Source organism: Ranitomeya variabilis, chromosome 2, assembly GCF_051348905.1.
Source record: "Ranitomeya variabilis isolate aRanVar5 chromosome 2, aRanVar5.hap1, whole genome shotgun sequence".
NCBI lineage: Eukaryota > Metazoa > Chordata > Amphibia > Anura > Dendrobatidae > Ranitomeya > Ranitomeya variabilis.
This window is the reverse complement of record NC_135233.1, coordinates 344,619,013-344,637,513: the sequence shown is the minus strand read 5'-3', so window position 1 is coordinate 344,637,513 and position 18,501 is coordinate 344,619,013. Positions and strand designations below refer to the sequence as shown.

The following is an 18,501-nucleotide window of genomic DNA, read 5'->3' as shown; positions in this document are numbered from 1 at the left end:
CAGAAAAGTGACTGGGAGAAAGACATATGAAATATTACCAAACTTTCTTATTTTCTCTTACGCTATTGGTGATAAAAAAGTAGGTTTTTCTAAGTTACAGACAAGCAAATAAAATATCACATAGTGCAAAGGAAGTTTCTTGCAATACAATTTGACGTTCCAGTCTTAATTCAAGAAAACATTTAAAAAAAAGGGATTGCTGCGGCGTTAAGCAAATTAAACCGTGCGGCTGTAATGCGACGATGAGGTCATGAAAGTGCGGAACGATGGTGTTAAATTTGAGTGCGTGATCTAAAGACTTCTTACAAGAACTGGAAAAACATACAGAAATATTAGGGGTCAAAACCTTAAAAAATACAGATAGTTATGTGGACGCTTCACCTACACAAAGACGAGACAAGGAAAAGAAGCCAGAAACAAAAGTCAGCCAAGGAAAAGCAAACAGTGTATCCCAGTGATGTCCAAGTGGTGGTCCGGGGGAAAACGTGATCCTATAGTACCTGATACTTGGTCTTCTGGGGAAGACAAATGTTTATTGCGTGGCTGCTCTCCCCGGAAAAACAACTTGGCAGGAGTATGCTCCACCATCTCCTCCTCAACGATCTCCTCCTCCATTATGGGAGCACTGGGCTACATTTGAAGTATGTGGAAGTTGGGTCTTATATTCAAGAAATACAGTTGTGTAAAGGAAAAAATAAATAAAAATAGTGCCCTTAACCCTTGAACTGCCCGACAGAAAAAATATTATGTGCACCTATACAGAGTCAGCGACTATATTTGAAGACCCTACAATATGCTCCAGTGGACGCTGGATAAACCAACAACTGTCTCCTTCATCTCGATGCATGAGAGGACACCATGGCTTCAGACGTACTCTACAACCATCCGGCAGAGTACTGTTTTGATAAAAAAAAAAGGTAAAATAATAATTTTTAAAAAGTTTATAAAAAAAAAAAAAAAGTTTATACATTGTACCTTGAAAGTAAAGCTTGAAGCAAAGGTTTCCATGATGAAGGTCCATGATTCCCTAACATTACATAACTAATGTTCTATTTATAAGCCTAATGCTGCTGGCATAATACGATAGGGCAATCCTGCAAGTTCAATTACTTTTGCACTTGTCGAAGAATACTTATAAAAACGCCACCTTTAAGGAGCCGCCATTATTTTTTTTTTTTTAAACAAAAAACACTGAAAAATGTCAATTTTATAAAAAGCGAGAACACTGACTATATCCTTTTCAGACCCCCAGTAGGGGTAATAAAAGAATTTAAAAAAAACACTTTCATTGACTCCTTAAATTAGATAAAAGAGCTTCGTTAAAAAATCAACTTTTAAATAAGTTTGGGTGTTTTTTTGGTTGAAAGTGATCATTCCCAACTTTTTTTTTTTTTTATCCTGGAACTCAAAAAGTTTCAGCATCTTATCAAAAAGGACACCAAAAGGATGGTCTGTCAAGGAATATCCATTGCATATCCATCAGATGACGCAAAAAATTAAATAAAAACACAGACGCTGGTTGTCCCACATTTGGTCTTGACCCATAGAAGGCTTTCTCCTCTACCTTAGTGGTCCATTACATATTTCCATATGCAATCACAGGAAGGTAATTGCATAGTGGTTAGTGTTTCCTCAAAATTGTTGAGTTACATAAATCCAATAAATAATAATAAAAAAAAGAATAAGCTGAATACTTTTGTGACGACTAACAAGTTTGAGATGGAAAAGTCTTTTTTTCTTTGTTTTGACATTTAGTCATTTTCAAGTATTACCCTTTGAGAAAAATAAAAAAACGTGCTTGAAGGGTTTTTTCAGATTTTGAAAAAAGGGTCAGCATTTCCTCCCGCATGATAAATAGCGCCACTTTTGTCTACTGGCCATGTCCAGTATTGCACTTCTGCTCTATAGAAATGAAGGTGTCTATGCTGTGATACCAGACACAGAAAATGGAGAAGGGTGGCACTTAGGCTCATTCAGATGTCTGATTTTTGCGTATGAGTTCTATCTGCCATTTTTAAAGGCTAGCATTCATACTACCAAGTGATAGTCTATGGGGGTTGTGTGCATAGGTCTTATTTTTTTCTCCTCAGCGCAAAAACGCAAAGACATGTCTTATTTTGATCCGAGGGTCTGATTAAATCGGCAATGCAAGTCAATGGATCCATAGAAAATAAAAAAATATATATCAGACCGCATTTGATGACATCTGAGTGTGGTTCGATCTTCACGGACTGACAAAATAGAGAAGGTGGAGAAATTTGTGTTTCTTTTTTCACTTCTCCACGTGCGAGAAAATAGGATGACACTCGGACCATGCGCCGATTAAACTCTGATCAGAATAGTCGATCAGTTTTTCTCATACGTGGAAGAAAATCGGACATCTGAAAGAGCCCTTGTAAAAAAAAAAAAAAAAATAGACCTCTTTCCAGAAACTCATACAAAAGTCTATTAGGGATCAAACACACAAAAGTGGCAGTACGCTCGCTGGTCAATGGCGGTACCGTATACTAGATCTCCTTGCACCCGTCTGAGACCTTTTTATTGCGCATCTCTCCCCCCCCCCCCCCATCCCATTATTTCCAGTTTGGTGGTTTATGTCTTCACTAGGTTCTGAAATTCCAAAAAAAAGACCCTGCATGTGGACGGCCGTTCTTGGACAACCATTATCTAGTGTGAGTTCTTTGGTGACGTATGAGACACGACTTCTGGCTGAAGCTTTTGCTGCATTCGTCACATTTGAAGGGTCTCTCCCCCGTGTGGATCCTTTGGTGTTGGATCAGCACAGAATTTTGGATGAAGCTCTTGTCGCACTCGTTGCACTTGTAAGGCCTCTCCCCCGTGTGCGTTCGCTGGTGGGTGATCAGGTGTGAATTGCGGCTGAAGCTTTTGGAGCAGAGCGTGCACTTGTAGGGTCTCTCCCCGGTGTGAATACGGTGATGCTTAATCAAGTTGGATTTAACCGTAAAGCTTTTATCGCACTCGAAACACTTATACGGTCTCGGCTCCGTACATTTGCCATGTTTTGATGCCAAGCCGGTATGAGAAAGATTCTTTTCACAAAAGAACCAGCCATATGGACTTTCCATCTGCTGGACCGCCGTGATGGGACCTAAAGTTCTTTCGTCAGGACTGAAAGTAGCAAAACCATTAGATGCCATATTTCTTGCTTTCCATTTGGACGTCGGATAAAATTCACCATTTAATCCATCGCTGAAACACTGTGAGAGAGCGTACGTCATGGCAAGAGGCTCCTGCTGTCCATCCAGTAGGTCCATACTGTCGTCTTCAAGGCTCGTTACTAAAGGACGGTTATCTGCTGAAACATAAAACAAGGACACTATAGGGAGGTAGAAAGGAGCACGTCTTACATGTCCGCATGGTAAAAATACAGTCATGAATAGTACACAACACAATGACAGGGGTGGGGACAGTGATTGGCTGCAGTGGTCATCTTTTAAACCAGTCTAAGCCTTTAATAAAGGGGGTGGGGAGGGAAATTCTTAATTTAAAAGACACCAATGCAAATTTAATTGGTACCTCTGACCGGGTTATTTCTTACTCACATGAGTCTCTGAAACCCTTCACGTCTCCATGCGATTGTAGATCAGCCTTTAAATAGTGATCGGCATCAAATTTACATTTTGATCGGAGTCCATCCTCCTCGTTGACAGAGACTTTTGAAAAAAAAAAAGCACAGAATTTGTTTTAGAGTAATTGCTGGTTCTGTGTCGCTCAAAAAATACTTGGAATTTAGTCATCACTTTACTTATAAGAGTTGTGGGAAAAAAAAGGCAGCGATCCAACCAGCTCAGTCAACCTTTTCTCGATAAATTCTAACTTCTCCATCGCTAAATTATGTGGAAGCCACACAGCCAGTGGCATGTAATAGGGTGATTGGCTTTGAAGGGACTCTGGCTTTTCAATATCCTTTTTGGACAGTAAATTACCGTATTTCTCAAGACTCTAGGATGAACCTCACTATAAGATGCATTCCAGGATTAGACAGCAGAAAGTCTGCTACATGTACATTTACACACACACACACACACACACACACACACAGCTCTGCTACATGTACATTTACACACACACACACACACAGCACTGCTACATGTACATTTACACAAACACACACAGCTCTGATACATACACAAGCACACGTTATAAATTACCACATCTTGCAGTTCCTTCCAGGCATCTAACTGATCACATGACATGAAAAGTCCTGGAGCTAGTCAGGTGGAAGGTTCTTCAGCTGACTTCCTCTCCTCTGCTCTACACTGATCACATACATCAGTGTGCAGCAGGAGGAGAGAGCAATTCTCTCAGTGGTCAAAATGGACGCTGTGTTATCATTCTCCATCACAGGAAGCTGCCTCCAAAGTATAAAACAGGCACACTTAAGCAAGAGTTTTTCTTGCTAAAAAGTGAGTCCCCCCCCCCCCCCCAAAAAAAAAACAAAAAACAAAAAAAACTTTCCTATAAAAACACCTATTTATTAAAATCCAGTAGTCATTATCTAAAATCATGTAATGACCTAATTGACCACTGGAACCAGAATCTAAATTTCAGAACGTTTGCCAGAACTGGTGTCAAACTCATGTGACCAGTCAGACAAAACTAATTTTCTCTTGGGAAAAAAAAAACAAAAAAAAAACATTGGTAAGAAGTTTAGCCCTAGATGATCCTTAGATATGGTCCATGCAGATGCACAGTTGTCGCTAAAGCAACGCAGGGATTAATAATTACATTGGGGACTTTGGTTTCCTAAGCATCAATATTTAAAAAAATTAAAAAGAAAAAAAAAAAAACACAAGTGGTTGACGAGAATTAGCATAAAGTCACCTGTTTTGGGGCCGCCCAACTCCTCCAAGTCATCAGAGGAACACTGATCCGTGTAGCGCATGATTTCCTCCTGTTTGATCTTCATTAATATGTTGGGATTGACGGTGGGGTAACCTAACCAAAAGCACAAATAGATCAGCTGAACGCGACGAGAGTGAAATGCTTCATTGTTGGAAACATCGGTGATATCTTGAGAAGACATAGAATCTCCGGCAGCCGTCTCTCCCCATATGTGGTTTGTATGTTTCTCTGTAGTCCCGTCACCATCAACATCTACATTTTAGGGCCTTTCTCCAAAAAGATAAGAAAGGGCCTTCAAGGGGCCCTCATACACATTCGATATAGTCAGCAAATTTGAGTAGTGTGGCACGACCGGACAACTGTCTAATGTGTACGTAGGTGTTAGCTATGTGCACACGTTGCAGAATTGCCGCAGAAATTTCCGCTGCAATTCCGCAACTCCTGCCACGGGTATATCGCATGCGGAATTGGCATGCGTATTCTTGCTAAACACTAGCGTTTTGCAAGTGTAATTAGCTTGCAGAATGCTAGCGTTGTCCAAGAGATCTGTAGCATCACTTGGAAAACTGATTGACAGGTTGGTCACACTTGTCAAACATAGTGTTTGACAAGTGTGACCAACTTTTTACTATTGATGCTGCCTATGCAGCATCAATAGTTAAGAGATCTAATGTTAAAAGTAATAAAAAAATAAATAAAATAAATATGGTTATTCTCACCTTCCGACGTTCCCCAGTCTCCTCAGCGGTGCACGCGGCGGCTTCCATTCCCCTGGATGCTTTGGGCGAAGGACCTGGGATGACGTCACGGTCCTTCGCACAAAGCATCCCTGGGAACGGAAGCCACCACGTGCACCGCTGAGAGGCGGGAGGACTCCGGGGGCCATCAGAAGGTAGGCATGTCCCTATTTTTTATTTTAATTCTTTTTTTTAACAATTATATGGTTCCCAGGGTCTGGAGGACAGTCTCCTCTCCTCCACCCTGGGTCCCAACCGCACATGATCTGCTTACTTCCCGCATGGTGGGCATAGCCCCATGCGGGGAGTAAGCGGATCAATGCATTCCTATGTGTGCGGAATCCCAGCGATTCCGCAAATTAATGAACATGGAATGCGTTTCCGCTCTGGAAAAAAAACGCAGCATGTGCATACAAAATGCGGATTGCATTCTATTAATAGGATGCTTAATGTGAGCGTTTTTTTCATGTTTTTATTGCGAAAAACACACAAAAAATCCAGAACGTGTGCACACAGCCTAACAGCTCTGAACTGTAAGGGGAAAGGAGGAGCAGGCATGGAGGGTTTCACTCTACCCCATCCTTTATTCCCAACTTATTCCCATTGGCAGGCAACTATCTAAGGCAAATGTCCACCCTAAGGGCAGGTGCAGACGGCCGTAGAATCTTTCGTTTGAGAGAATCAGGCCGATTATACAAATGACACTCTGCAAAATGTGATCCAATTCTCTTGGATGAGGAGAAGAAGGAAAACCAAAAAATGATCCATCTTCTCCATTCTGTCAGTGCGCGACGGTTTCCAATGACTCATTGACTTGCATGGCCAAGTGCGGTCCGAATATTGGATCAACTTGGTCATCCACGGCCCCATAGAATAACACTGGTCCAAGTGTGATCCGATGTTGTGTTGGTGGATGGATCACAATAATACGGTGATGGGAGTGAGCCCTAATACTAGGAAATAGAGACAAGTGATATTGCAATGAATCCAGATAACCCCCATAATGTTGGCGCTCCTCCATTTTTTAAATTTTGCTTTTCTCCTACACTTCTTCCAAGAGTAAGCCATGACTTGAGGGCTTATTCCATTGTAGTTTTAAATAGCAGCATTAATTTTACCATTTAATGTGTAAAAAATAAAAATAAAATGGGAGAGGAAAAAAAAAAAAAAAAAAACGAAAAAAAACGCAATTCCGCAATTATTTTTGGGTTTTGCTTATACAGCGTGCATTCTGTGGCCATGTCAGTACAATTATGGCGAAAATATGATGCAAAATTCCACAGCCAGAATATTGATGGGACCAAGCTTTAGAGATGCAAAAAATAAATAAAAACACTTGATGCTGGAATGGCCCTTTAATTTTATTGTGGCTATTAGACTGTTGTTCTTACCAAGTGATATTAAAGCTTCGTAGTTCTCCTTCATCATGTTCTTGTAGAGATCTCTTTGCCATTCCTCCAGCATTTCCCACTCCTCGTCCGAGAAATAAACAGCGATCCGATTCAGAGTGGCCGGGGTCTGAAACAGACATTTATGTAGGTCCGCACAGCGATACGTCCATCCCATGGTTATACCACCCTATGGGTCCCTGCCACAGCGAGCGCCACTGGTGCAGCAGTCATACAATACAGCCAGAATTAAAGTGTGTGCCCAACGACAAGACTAGTGAGCCCCTATAAGAACCCCTAAAACAGGGAGAAAACCAGGTGGGGAAGCAGGAGGGTGTGCGGTCAACAGCGGTACAGAAATTAAAGAGGAGCGAAAATCTGCTCACAGTAGGCGGAGATTTCCCAATTTTAAGGCATAACTGGTGCATTTCACGCTGACAATCTTCAGTTTAAAGGGGATTTAGAAACAAGGACCCCAGACGCTTCCTGTAACGTAAAATAAAGACAGAGACAGTACTCATGCTCCCCTGCTCCAGCATCGGTCAATGTGTTTGGCTGCAGCGGTGACGCTACAAATACAGTAAGCATAACCGCTGCAGCCAATCACTGAGGTAATTGGCACAGGTCGCTGAGCTCAGTGATTAGACAGAGAACATCAACACTTCAGCCAAATTATGTCACCAATGCAGTCAAAAAACAAAGACTGGAGCAATGATTGAGTAAAAAAGGGTAAAATAGGGAGGATTTGATTATTTTTTTCCCCCCCCTAAGGGGACTTAAACCTGCGGTCTAGTTCTATAGAAAAGAGAGGAAAATATTTCAGCTTCTGGTAAAAAAAAAATAATAATAATAAAATATATACGGTAAATATAAAATATTAAATAATATTACAAATTTATTTGATCTTTAAAAACCTATTCCTAGAAAATATGATGTAGGGAGTCTGGAAGTACAACGTTAACACGTTTCGAATGCAATCCGGCGTTCTTTGCTTTATAAAAAAAGCCCTTTGCTCTATATACCGCAATATAATGGGATTTCAGTATCGCTCTCCTCTGAAACCGCAGAATGGGCGTCACAGAAGGACAAAGATACTGCCAGGTCAACACATCGGTCCCCTGTAATCGCAGGGAAAGGGGGATGGGAGCTGGCGCACGCTCACACTTTCTTAAAAATGCCGCCATCAGTGATTGACAGCAGCATTTAGAGCAAGTTCTGCTGATAAAGGAAGATGCCAGACATGTAACACAGCTGGGATCTCCATACACGGGGAACCTACATGTGATGTACAGTTATGTCACATTTCGGGAGGGGGTAAAAACTTCAATACTTAGCTAGACTGATATTAGGCATTATACAGAGCCACCCCTAAAAACAGAGGGGAAAATCCAGTGTCGGACACCTCTGCGTCCTCTCCACCGATAACACTCTCAACCCCCTCAACAGCAGAGATCAGGGAAAGAAGGATCAGGCATGTTGGATTTCAGGATGCCCAATACTTTGTTCTCACAGGGTAAAAGTTTCCTTCACAGGCGTCTGACAGCACCTTATTCTCCTTGCTCATTGAGAACATGTGCATGCTTGGCCTCAGGGAAAATCCATCAGCGGATCCATCACCAGATTTTATAATACAAAGTACACACACAAGTAAATCAATCTTAGATCTCACGAGACTGGTGTACTTGCTGTGAAAATCTATATTAGGGGACAGCAGTGTAATCCTTTAGACTATCTCCACCCACATTGCCTGACTGACAGCTCCTCAGTGCCCCTCCTCCCTGCTGAGACGTCACACTGCTCAGTACAAGCTGCGGCTGTCAGTCTAGGTGGGAGGAGACTGAATAAATCGGACTCATGAGCGCTTTCACTCTACAGATGGACTTAAAATCATTCGAATATCAGGATTATACAGCAAACGTACCATGGTTTCTCAAAGTAATTACAACTGCCTCATCAGGTGTAAGATATTTTTATAACGTATGCAGTTTGTATAGTGAAATCTAGTGAAAGATCCACTTTTATGAGAGAACAACACACTTGCTCACCCACTTTAGGACTGTATGATGGGCCATGACTACTTACGGTTGGAGACTACCAGGAGCCGTCGCATTCTTACTACTACAAGCATATCAGGCGGACTTACCTTTCTCTGCAATGCTCTGGGAACAGGGCTGAATCTGTCCTTCAGAAACTGGGACTTCAAAGGAAGGAGTTTTCTTCTCCAGAGCTGGAGTTTTCGTGGACGTTCGTGTCCTGTGTCCTCCTCCTGTATTATAAGACAGAGGATTTTTCAGCCATGGTAACCAACTGGAGCACCGCAATTATGTCATGAGAATCCAGTGGGATCCGGTGCATGCCTGCACGGCTAACCACTATTTATATGCTGCTATCAGAGATCCATCAGCATCTAAATAGTTAATAGCAGCGACCGGAGTTCAGATGTGGTTGCTGGTAGGGACAGATGCCGGCAATGTAAGGGCTCCTGAGGCCTCTCCACACACTGACCACGGCGCTGACGAACACGGGCATCAATTTGACCTAAGTGATTAACGCATCTCATACGCCTTATTGGTGTATTGGCTGGAGGTGGTGTCCCAGTTTTGGAGTCATCCAGACATCCATACATCATGGTCAGAGTACAACTGGCTGTGGGTCTCTTGACAGGAACGTGACAACCTCATAGGCACACAAGGCTGTTGAGTTTGGGTCAGGAGAACCACAGGCGGTCGGTACATCATGGCTCATAGATCAACGTCTGAATTCGGCCATAGGCATTATATTTTAGGCTTGAAGACGTCAAATCAATTGTTCTCAAGTACCGTTAGTGCCGCAGAATCCTGGGATGTGGACGGACTGGTTGTCTCTTCTATTAGTCTAGGTCGCTTCTGCTGCTCAAGAAGATTGTCCAAAAGCTGAAAAAAATGTAACAGTAAAATAAACACATGACAAGTGTGCTACTGAAATGAGCCAGTCAGCCAACCTCCTCCGTCAGAGATCGGGAAAATGTTTTTCTCCTGTGCAGAGACCAACGCTTAAGTAGAGATGTTGGACTCAAATCTGGATGTTGACCAACGTGATCTACACACAAGACACAATCATTACCTGCTTCCGTTCATGAATCTTCAGGTGTTGAGCCGCTTGTGTACGTAGCTTCGAAGCTCCGGTCAGGAAGAGAGTTGGAACCGCACTTGCTTTTAATTTCCGTCTCGTTCGTTTGTGGTTCGGTTCAGATGGAATTAGAGGGGAATCGCCGGCCATCTCAAACATGTCTTCCTCAAAATGCTCTGAGCAAAGAACAAAGTGTCCTGGGTTCTTCAGCAATGTGTCCCGTACAAACTCTTGCACGTTGCCTACATCGGTGCGGCTATGATGTATCCAAGTTTCTGCAAGAGGCAGCTCCTTGGGAAAAGAGTGCATGGAGACCGCCGAGGGCAGCTTCCCACTATGGTTGGTGCAGCCGTAGGCAAAACAGTGAGGCATTTCCACCTAGGAAGACAACACAGCGATGAAGGAAAAAAGACAAATTTGAGGTGACGCTTCTCACAAGCAACTCTCTTATTGGAAGCAACCCTGGATAGCCAAATTTGACCCCAGTGAGACGCTAAACAGGAGGTCTCCTTTATAGCTACAAAAAACATAGAAGGAACTTGTCAAAACTGTTGTCGGGTGACCAGGGGCTCCTTCCATGTCCCGAACGCTACGCGGCACCCTAGCTCGCCCTGTTCCCCGGGTTACTTCTGAAGGTGAAGATGCCGGGGCCACGTACCTTGCCTTATCTCCTGAATCAGCCCTCCATCTGTTCCCTTTCCTTTGCCAGGTAAGAGGAGAGTAGTAGTGCACCAACCAAATTAACAGGGTAATACAAACAGGGGGTAATGGAAAATAGCAAACATACAAATATTCACACAAAAAAAACAGAGGAATGCATCGGGGAGTGGAGGATGGGGTTAAACCAAAGTAGGAGAAGAAAGGGAATTATCACACTCACAAAACCAAGCAACAGTCACAGATAAATCCACCAACACCTATCTCCTCCCAGTCACGCAGCATAAGTTAGCTCCGACAATGAGTGTTAGCCAGGACCCAGATTATACAGGAGATGCGAGTGGCTAACCGTGATCAGCTGAGAGCCCTAGCTCCCACAGCTCTCAAGAGAGCAGATTAACCCCTGCATACTGTGGTCTTCTGGCTCCTCTCTGTCATGGTAAACCCATGACAGTATTCTTGAGAGGAAATGGTCTTTCTTCACCAGAGAAATATTTTGCATGCGTCTTCCTATAGGCAGTGTTAAACTGATGTAAAAGTTATCCCCATCTTATAATGTAGTGGAGTGATGAGCACAGTAGGTCCATCCTCTAAGCGGGCATTGAGACAGGCTCCCTGAGTAAGCATGGTGAAAGGCGCATCGGGGCTGGTAACACTCTGGTCAGGTGATCCCTTCTTTTGCTCATAGGGATGTAACTAATGGGTTGGATCATTAGAGAGAGAATATGAATATATATATATATATATATATATATATATATATATATATATATATATATATATATATATATATATATATATATATATATATATACACACACACACGTTAATACATGTATGCAGTGCAGCAGTGGGTTGGAACGCATACTATATACTATTAATATTATTAACACTGTTCACAATTATTCACCCACAGTTCCCTGTGTCTAACCAACCTTTAAGGGTTTACCATATTTAATTAACACTATTCTTTGTATTATATACTTCTATTTGCATTTATAATTAGGTCAACTATTGTCATCGGCTGTATATATCCCCCTTTAGGAGGTTGTAGAGATATATTCTAATGTACTCGATATCAGCCTGACGTAGCAGTGCTCTTGCGATTTTCTTGTCTTTTATGTGTATTTTATGGTGTTTTCATTGTTCCCCAGGTTACTTCTGAAGGTGAAGATGCCGGGGCCACATACTTTGCACCCATTCTATCCCGTTGGGTTATTCCCTTTGGATTTTGTGTTGTGCTGCTTATTATCTCTCTCCGCCTAATGTAATGGCATTGAGTATTGTTGTTCTATTCAGACAGGCCAATCTAGGCCCATTAACGAGCAGTAATTAACTAGATATAGGAAAACTGGTGCTGATTTACTGGCCAACGAGCAATACTCAGAACAGAACGATAGTAGTTTTGATCATTTTGTTCCCGTACATGATTATGTCACGGCAGCACACCCAGTTATGCTGCTAATAATGATTTGTATGCTGGCATAAACTATGCGATCAGTTAACGAATGAGCACTTTGGTTATTCCAGGCAGGATGACAAGCGTGGGATGGGAATATTCTTTAAAAGGGAATCTGTCAGCAGCTATGTAATCTGACAATGATGTAGTGAAGTAGATCCTGATTTCAGTGATGTGTCACTTGGGTTACTGGATGCAGGAGCTGTGATAGAAATTCAGAGCTCTGCTGCAGATCTATGTTTTATACTAAATTTCAACCTTTTATGATGCAACTACACAGGGTTCGTTTGTCTTTGGGAACCCTGTAAGTCAGCACAGGAGCTGTACACACAAAAAAACAAAAAGAATGAGCGAGCGAGAGCGAGCTACAGAATGAGCAAGCGCTACAGAACGAGCGAGCACTACAGAACGAGCGAGAGAGCGAGCGCTACAGAACGAGCACTACAGAACGAGCGAGAGCGAGCTACAGAACGAGCAAGCGCTACAGAGCGAGCAAGCGCTACAGAGCGAGCTAGAGCTACAGAGCGAGCTAGAGCTACAGAGCGAGCTAGAGCTACAGAGCGAGCTAGAGAGCGAGCTAGAGCTACAGAGCGAGCTAGAGCTACAGAGCGAGCTAGAGCTACAGAGCGAGCTAGAGCTACAGAGCGAGCTAGAGCTACAGAGCGAGCTAGAGCTACAGAGCAAGCTAGAGCTACAGAGCAAGCTAGAGCTACAGAGCAAGCTAGAGCTACAGAACGAGCTAGAGCTACAGAGCGAGCTAGAGCTACAGAGCGAGCTAGAGCTACAGAACGAGCTAGAGCTACAGAACGAGCTAGAGCTACAGAACGAGCTAGAGCTACAGAACGAGCTAGAGCTACAGAACGAGCTAGAGCTACAGAACGAGCTAGAGCTACAGAACGAGCTAGAGCTACAGAGCGAGCTAGAGCTACAGAGCGAGCTAGAGCTACAGAACGAGCTAGAGCTACAGAACGAGCTAGAGCTACAGAACGAGCTAGAGCTACAGAACGAGCTAGAGCTACAGAACGAGCTAGAGCGAGCGAGGAAGCGAGAGGACGGACGAGCGAGAGCTACAGAATGAGCGAGAGGGCGAGCGAGCGATAATTTCTGTTTATCTCGACAAATGAGCTAAAATAAAAGAGGGGAATAAAAAAAAAAAATAAACTGAACTGGTCCACAGAAGATACCACATATACCAAAATGGCCTTGTAATTGGAGCAGCGGTGTTGTTCTTGCCCGGCCTCCGCCAGCTGTGTGTGCCAGGTCCCACATTCCAGACGCATTAGGTGTCCGGATCCTTCTCCCCCATTATGGGCCTGGGAATAAGCAGCTCGGAGAATTGGCGGTGACGTGTCCAGAGGCGATGTATCTGCATGTGTTTGGTGCCGACCTCCTGACACCGGGTCTCATGCTGCAGACAGATACTGTGGACACATCACAGGACTCCAGGGAACGATGAGTCAGACGTGGAGGGAGATCTCATGACTGGCCATCATTTCACACAGGAAGCGCCGAGATACTCACTGAAAGCGACTGGAAGATTAAAGGGGCGATCCGAGATCCTATTTCCAGATCACACACGGTGCAATAATACACTACAGACCCTTCATTACTGACTTCTGTGAATATTCCGATCTCCCGATACTTTAGTCCTGCTCTTAAAGGGAATACGTCAGCAGGTTTTTGTTATGTAATCTGACTGCAGAAAGAGGTAGAGGCAGAGACCCTGATTCCAGTGATGTGTCACAGTTTTCTGTGTGCAGCATAAACAATCACGTTTTCTCTGCTGCAGATCTAGCAGAGCTCTGAATGCTGAGCTGTGTATAACCCCACCCACACCACTGATTGGGCAGCTTTCTAGCCCTCTAGTAATAATCTCCTGCTAATAAAACACTGATTTTATTAAAACCGCAAAATACAGCCCTGTACCTGACATCGCTGGAATCAAGGTCTCAGTCCCTACATCATGCTGATCTTAGATTGTATAGCAAAAACGTGCTGACAGATTCCCATTCAGTCTCAAAACTACATTTCACAGGAATCTGCTCTTCCTGTCACTTGCTCTGCGGACAGCCGCATCCCTCCCCATCTTCAGCTTCGATGCACAGAGCTCTGCTTTATTTCATTTAGTAGGAAGGTTGTACTGTTCACACTACAGAACCAGTAACTCCGTCAACCGGTACTGCAAATTTAATTTAAAGGGGTGTTCCAAAAAAAAAAAAGACAGTCGCTATCCATTGAAAAAAAAAAGGACCCCCAAATCACGAGAGTGGACCTTTGCACCTTGAAAACGGGACTCTGCAAATCCCCATCTTTAGCAGCGCGCACAGTACCCCTCCATCCACTGTCTATTGGACTGCAGAGTACGGCTTTTACAGCAGTGCCATAGACAATGAAGAGCCCCATTTTCGAGATCTGTGAGGGCAACCGGGATTCCAGCAGGTGATCACCCATCTTCCCACCACTACTCGGATACATGTGATCAAGTACTAAAATATGAAAGGTCTGCGGGCACACACCCCGATCCAGACCCACGAAACGGACCCCAATGCTAAGCTGAACATGGCGACTATTTCACGAGAGGCGAACAATGAAGCGCTCCCTGTGTATTATGACAGCTGCTGACCCCCATTGTACGCCACCTACTGTGATAATCTCCTGCAGAGATCAGAGCCATCCCACCACGGCCGCACCTCGCTCCATCTGCCAGCATGGCGAGCCCCCCATACATGTCTCCTACTGGATTCCTATAGTGACTCATACACTGACAATTAATGCCGGTAATCTGTCCTCTGACGAACCTTCAGATACTTTGCACAAAGACCCATGACAGATTGCCCGAGGATAAAGGAATGCCTGCCGCAACCTGCGGACTAATCCCTGGGCCTTCCCCTTTAATCGGAGTCTTGGCAGATTATTTAGTCACCTCCTTGCTGCTAGGAAAAGCCTACAAGCACAAGTGTCTGTAGGGGTCAGAAGAATCCAGCTTGTGATTGATCGCCCATTTACACATATAGCAAAAAGACTGGAACCTTAAAGGGGTTGTCCAGATTTGTGAGAAAAGTCTATGCGACTGCAGACTTCTGAATGCTCAAACCATTAGATCCGCGCGCTGTCAGGATTCTCTGATGAGCCAGCGCTCATGTGACTGCACAAACAATATGCACACTCCTGGCCATATTCAGACTAGACGTGCGAAGCTTTGCTCACTAGGAGTTAAGCAAGGCCATGCACGTCTAGTTGGAATGTGGCCGAGTGTCTGAACATTGCATACGTGCATTTACCCGTCTTTTACGGGTTCTTGTTTCCATGCACATACAACCTTGATGTCGTCATATATTGAGAAGAACTCAGAGAAAAAGAAAACAGTTACAATCGCACCCATGACTCAATCTAAATGAGCTCGCTGATGGATTCTCAGTTAACTCATTCTGCTGCCAGCAATAGTTAATGCAACAGAGATGCTATAGAAGGCGAACAGTGCAACATTTATAATGAAACATGGTTAAGAAAAAGATATCAGTGTATGCATTAACATAAAAAAAAAAAAGTCACCAAACGTGCAAGACCCCTTTAAGCTAATTTTGCAGGCAGGATAGCTTCAATTTGATTAAAACGAAGCTGCGCCTTCAGGGCTTATAACATGGCGGAGTGCTGTGTGATGTTTTATCGCATAGCACTCGGCCCAATGCAGATCTGCAATTATTTTCTCATGCCGATTCGTAATGACAGTGGCAACATGCAGCTCTGATATTCGATGACGCGCACCCATCCAAGGTCTAGGAGTGTGAATAAAACATCAGACTGCACTCAGACGCCATCCGAGTGCAGTGCACTTACTACAGACACAGAATGAAAAAAGTGGAGAAATTACTTTCTCCGTCTCCTCCGCGCACGTGCTCCCATGTTATCACACCGGAGGATCGGAGCACAGCGCACTGGGAGAGTATTTGTATGATCGGCCCCGATTGCCACGTATGTCTCGCAGCATAATGTAAGCGAACGGGGCGACATTATAATCTGCACGATAACGCAATCATTTGTAAGAAGTCAGAACCGGGTGGAATTTTTTTTCTCCATTTTTACTACTTGTACTTTGCAGGTCGAAATGTCATCCCATTCATTTACATTATGCTCTGTGACTGCGCAGTGTGTTGTGGAGTAGCCCAAAATCTGTAAAAAAAGGGATGATGGAGTCGGCAACTGCAAAAATAGCAATCCCCTAATATAAATGCATCAAATCCTCATCCCTTTAAATGCGGGTGCAAACCACTTGCCCTGAAGACTGGGCTCGAACATGTAAGCGATCCCGGCATTGCAAAACTACAACTCCCAGCATACAACGCAAATTAAAAACATTTAAAAAAAAAAAAAAAAAAAACACAACAACAACAACAACAACAAAAGACATGCTGGAAGTTGTAGTTCTACAACAGCTAATAAGCCAAATGTTTAAATCCCCCACAAAAAAAGCATGCTGGGAGTTGTAGTTATATAACGGCTAATAAATCACACGTTTAAAATAAATCCCCTACTAAAAAGGCATGCTGGGTCTTGTAGTTCAGCTGAAAAGCAACAGATTGACGACCCCTGTGGGACTACAAGTTACAGCATTACCTAGCAAACAGATCCATTTCAGAACAGTTGCCCCTGCCCCTCGGTCTCACCTGGGGGCTGCAGACACTCCTGTATAGACCACCCTCAGGGTGCAGGCTCGTCCTCTACTCCCTGCGGGGGCTGCACCCTGCCATCACTGCTCACGCTCCATACGTAGCTCCCCTATAGGTTCCGCACTTCCCAGCAGCCAGCGCGCCGTCACAGCTCGCCCCCTGCAGTGACATGCCGGAACGCAGCCTCCATTGTTGCTCCCGTCCCCAGGACTGAGGAGGAGGACAGCCCCCGCAGCGGCTACACTGTATTGTTATTGCAAAAAAGACTAGCGATCGGAAACGGAAGCGGGAATTAAAAAAGTGTCCAATCACAATAAAGAAGCCATACGATTGACAGATAAAGCAGCCAATCAAAACCAAGACTGCGCTCAATGTGAGTGCCGCTACGTCTAGTCATAGAGAAAATTGCTAGCCGCGAGGGTACATTGTTGTCAACCAATCAGCGACGCCGGATACGACGACGTCACAATGGGAAGGCGTGTCTATGGGCGTATACATGTAATGATTGACAAGTGAATGGGCGGGGAGAGTAATATTGTGCGGCCTGTGAGGGCGGAGCTTTATGGGCGAAGCTGCTAATTAAAACATGACTCCGCCCATAATTAGTTTTTTCCCTGTGTTAGTTCACTTGCTGACAGAGGACGTCGCGCAGCAGTCCTGCTATTATCCCGTTTTTTTCCCCTTCCATTCTTCCATGAGCTGTAACTTTTTCAGGACTTGTTTTTTGAGGGTCGAGTTGTAGCTTTCAATTCCACCATTTCTGGGGATTTTGATTTTACTGCGTTCATTGTACGGTCGAGATGAGCTGACAGCACAATTCTCCATGGTGAGAACAAGTCTATATGGTCTTACTATTTTAGCAGCTTTAAAAAATCAGAAAGTTGTAAATATATATAAATTCAAATTTTTTGACTTTTTTTATGTTTTAAAAAATATTTTTTGATGTTCTACTTTTTTCAGTCCCTTTGTAGCTTTAAAGGGAATCTGTCAGCAGATTTTTGCTACGCAATCTGCATGTTGTAGGGGCAGAGACCCTGATCCCAGCCAGGGCCGGACTGGGACTAAAATTCAGCCCTGGCATTTGAAGTTACACAGGCCCACTTGTCACATGGTGACTGTATAATATCTTTGTACACTTGTAGGCAGGGCCGGTTTTAGGCAAAGTGGGGCCCTAGGCAAAGTTTAAAATGGGGCCCCAAATGCTAACATATTGCACATCACACAGAAGCCTTTCTGTTGTATTTACATGCGCTGATCTCAGGCCGCTAAATGAGTTTGATCGACAATACTGAAGTTGTTCAACGCTTGTTTCCCGGCCTCTTTCCACCAGCTGAGGAATAATGATGAGACAGAACGATCACTAATAGATCACTAACAGATCACCATACAGTATCATGTTTTCAGCAGCACATCTACAGTTTACACTGGCAATGTGCTGCTGACAACAAGGCTTTTTGTTCCAGCAAAAACAATCCGAATATGCAGCATTTTACTTGTTTAGTAAAATACACCCCATAGTCCTCCATATATTATAATGTGCTCCATAGTCCTCCATATAGTATAATACACTCCCTATAGTCCTCCATATATTAAAATACACTGCTCAGTCCTCCACATAG

The 18,501-nt window shown here is 43.7% G+C and overlaps 1 protein-coding gene across 2 annotated transcripts; it reads right to left on the bottom strand.

The window, feature by feature from the left end:
• Positions 1-1,178: 1,178 nt before the first annotated feature.
• Positions 1,179-17,169, bottom strand: ZNF566 (zinc finger protein 566). Of its 2 annotated transcripts, none has more exons than XM_077285445.1 (8): positions 16,880-17,169; positions 10,094-10,477; positions 9,811-9,903; positions 9,135-9,257; positions 6,995-7,121; positions 4,846-4,959; positions 3,564-3,674; positions 1,179-3,313 (listed from the first exon to the last, which is right to left on the bottom strand). In XM_077285445.1, exons 2-8 carry the CDS (start codon positions 10,469-10,471, stop codon positions 2,664-2,666), a joined length of 1,596 nt encoding a protein of 531 aa, XP_077141560.1. In that variant the 5' UTR covers positions 10,472-10,477; positions 16,880-17,169; the 3' UTR covers positions 1,179-2,663. The 2 variants fall into 2 exon arrangements, with proteins under 2 accessions (XP_077141560.1, XP_077141559.1); XM_077285444.1 differs by having other exon boundaries at positions 1,186-3,316.
• Positions 17,170-18,501: the final 1,332 nt, after the last annotated feature.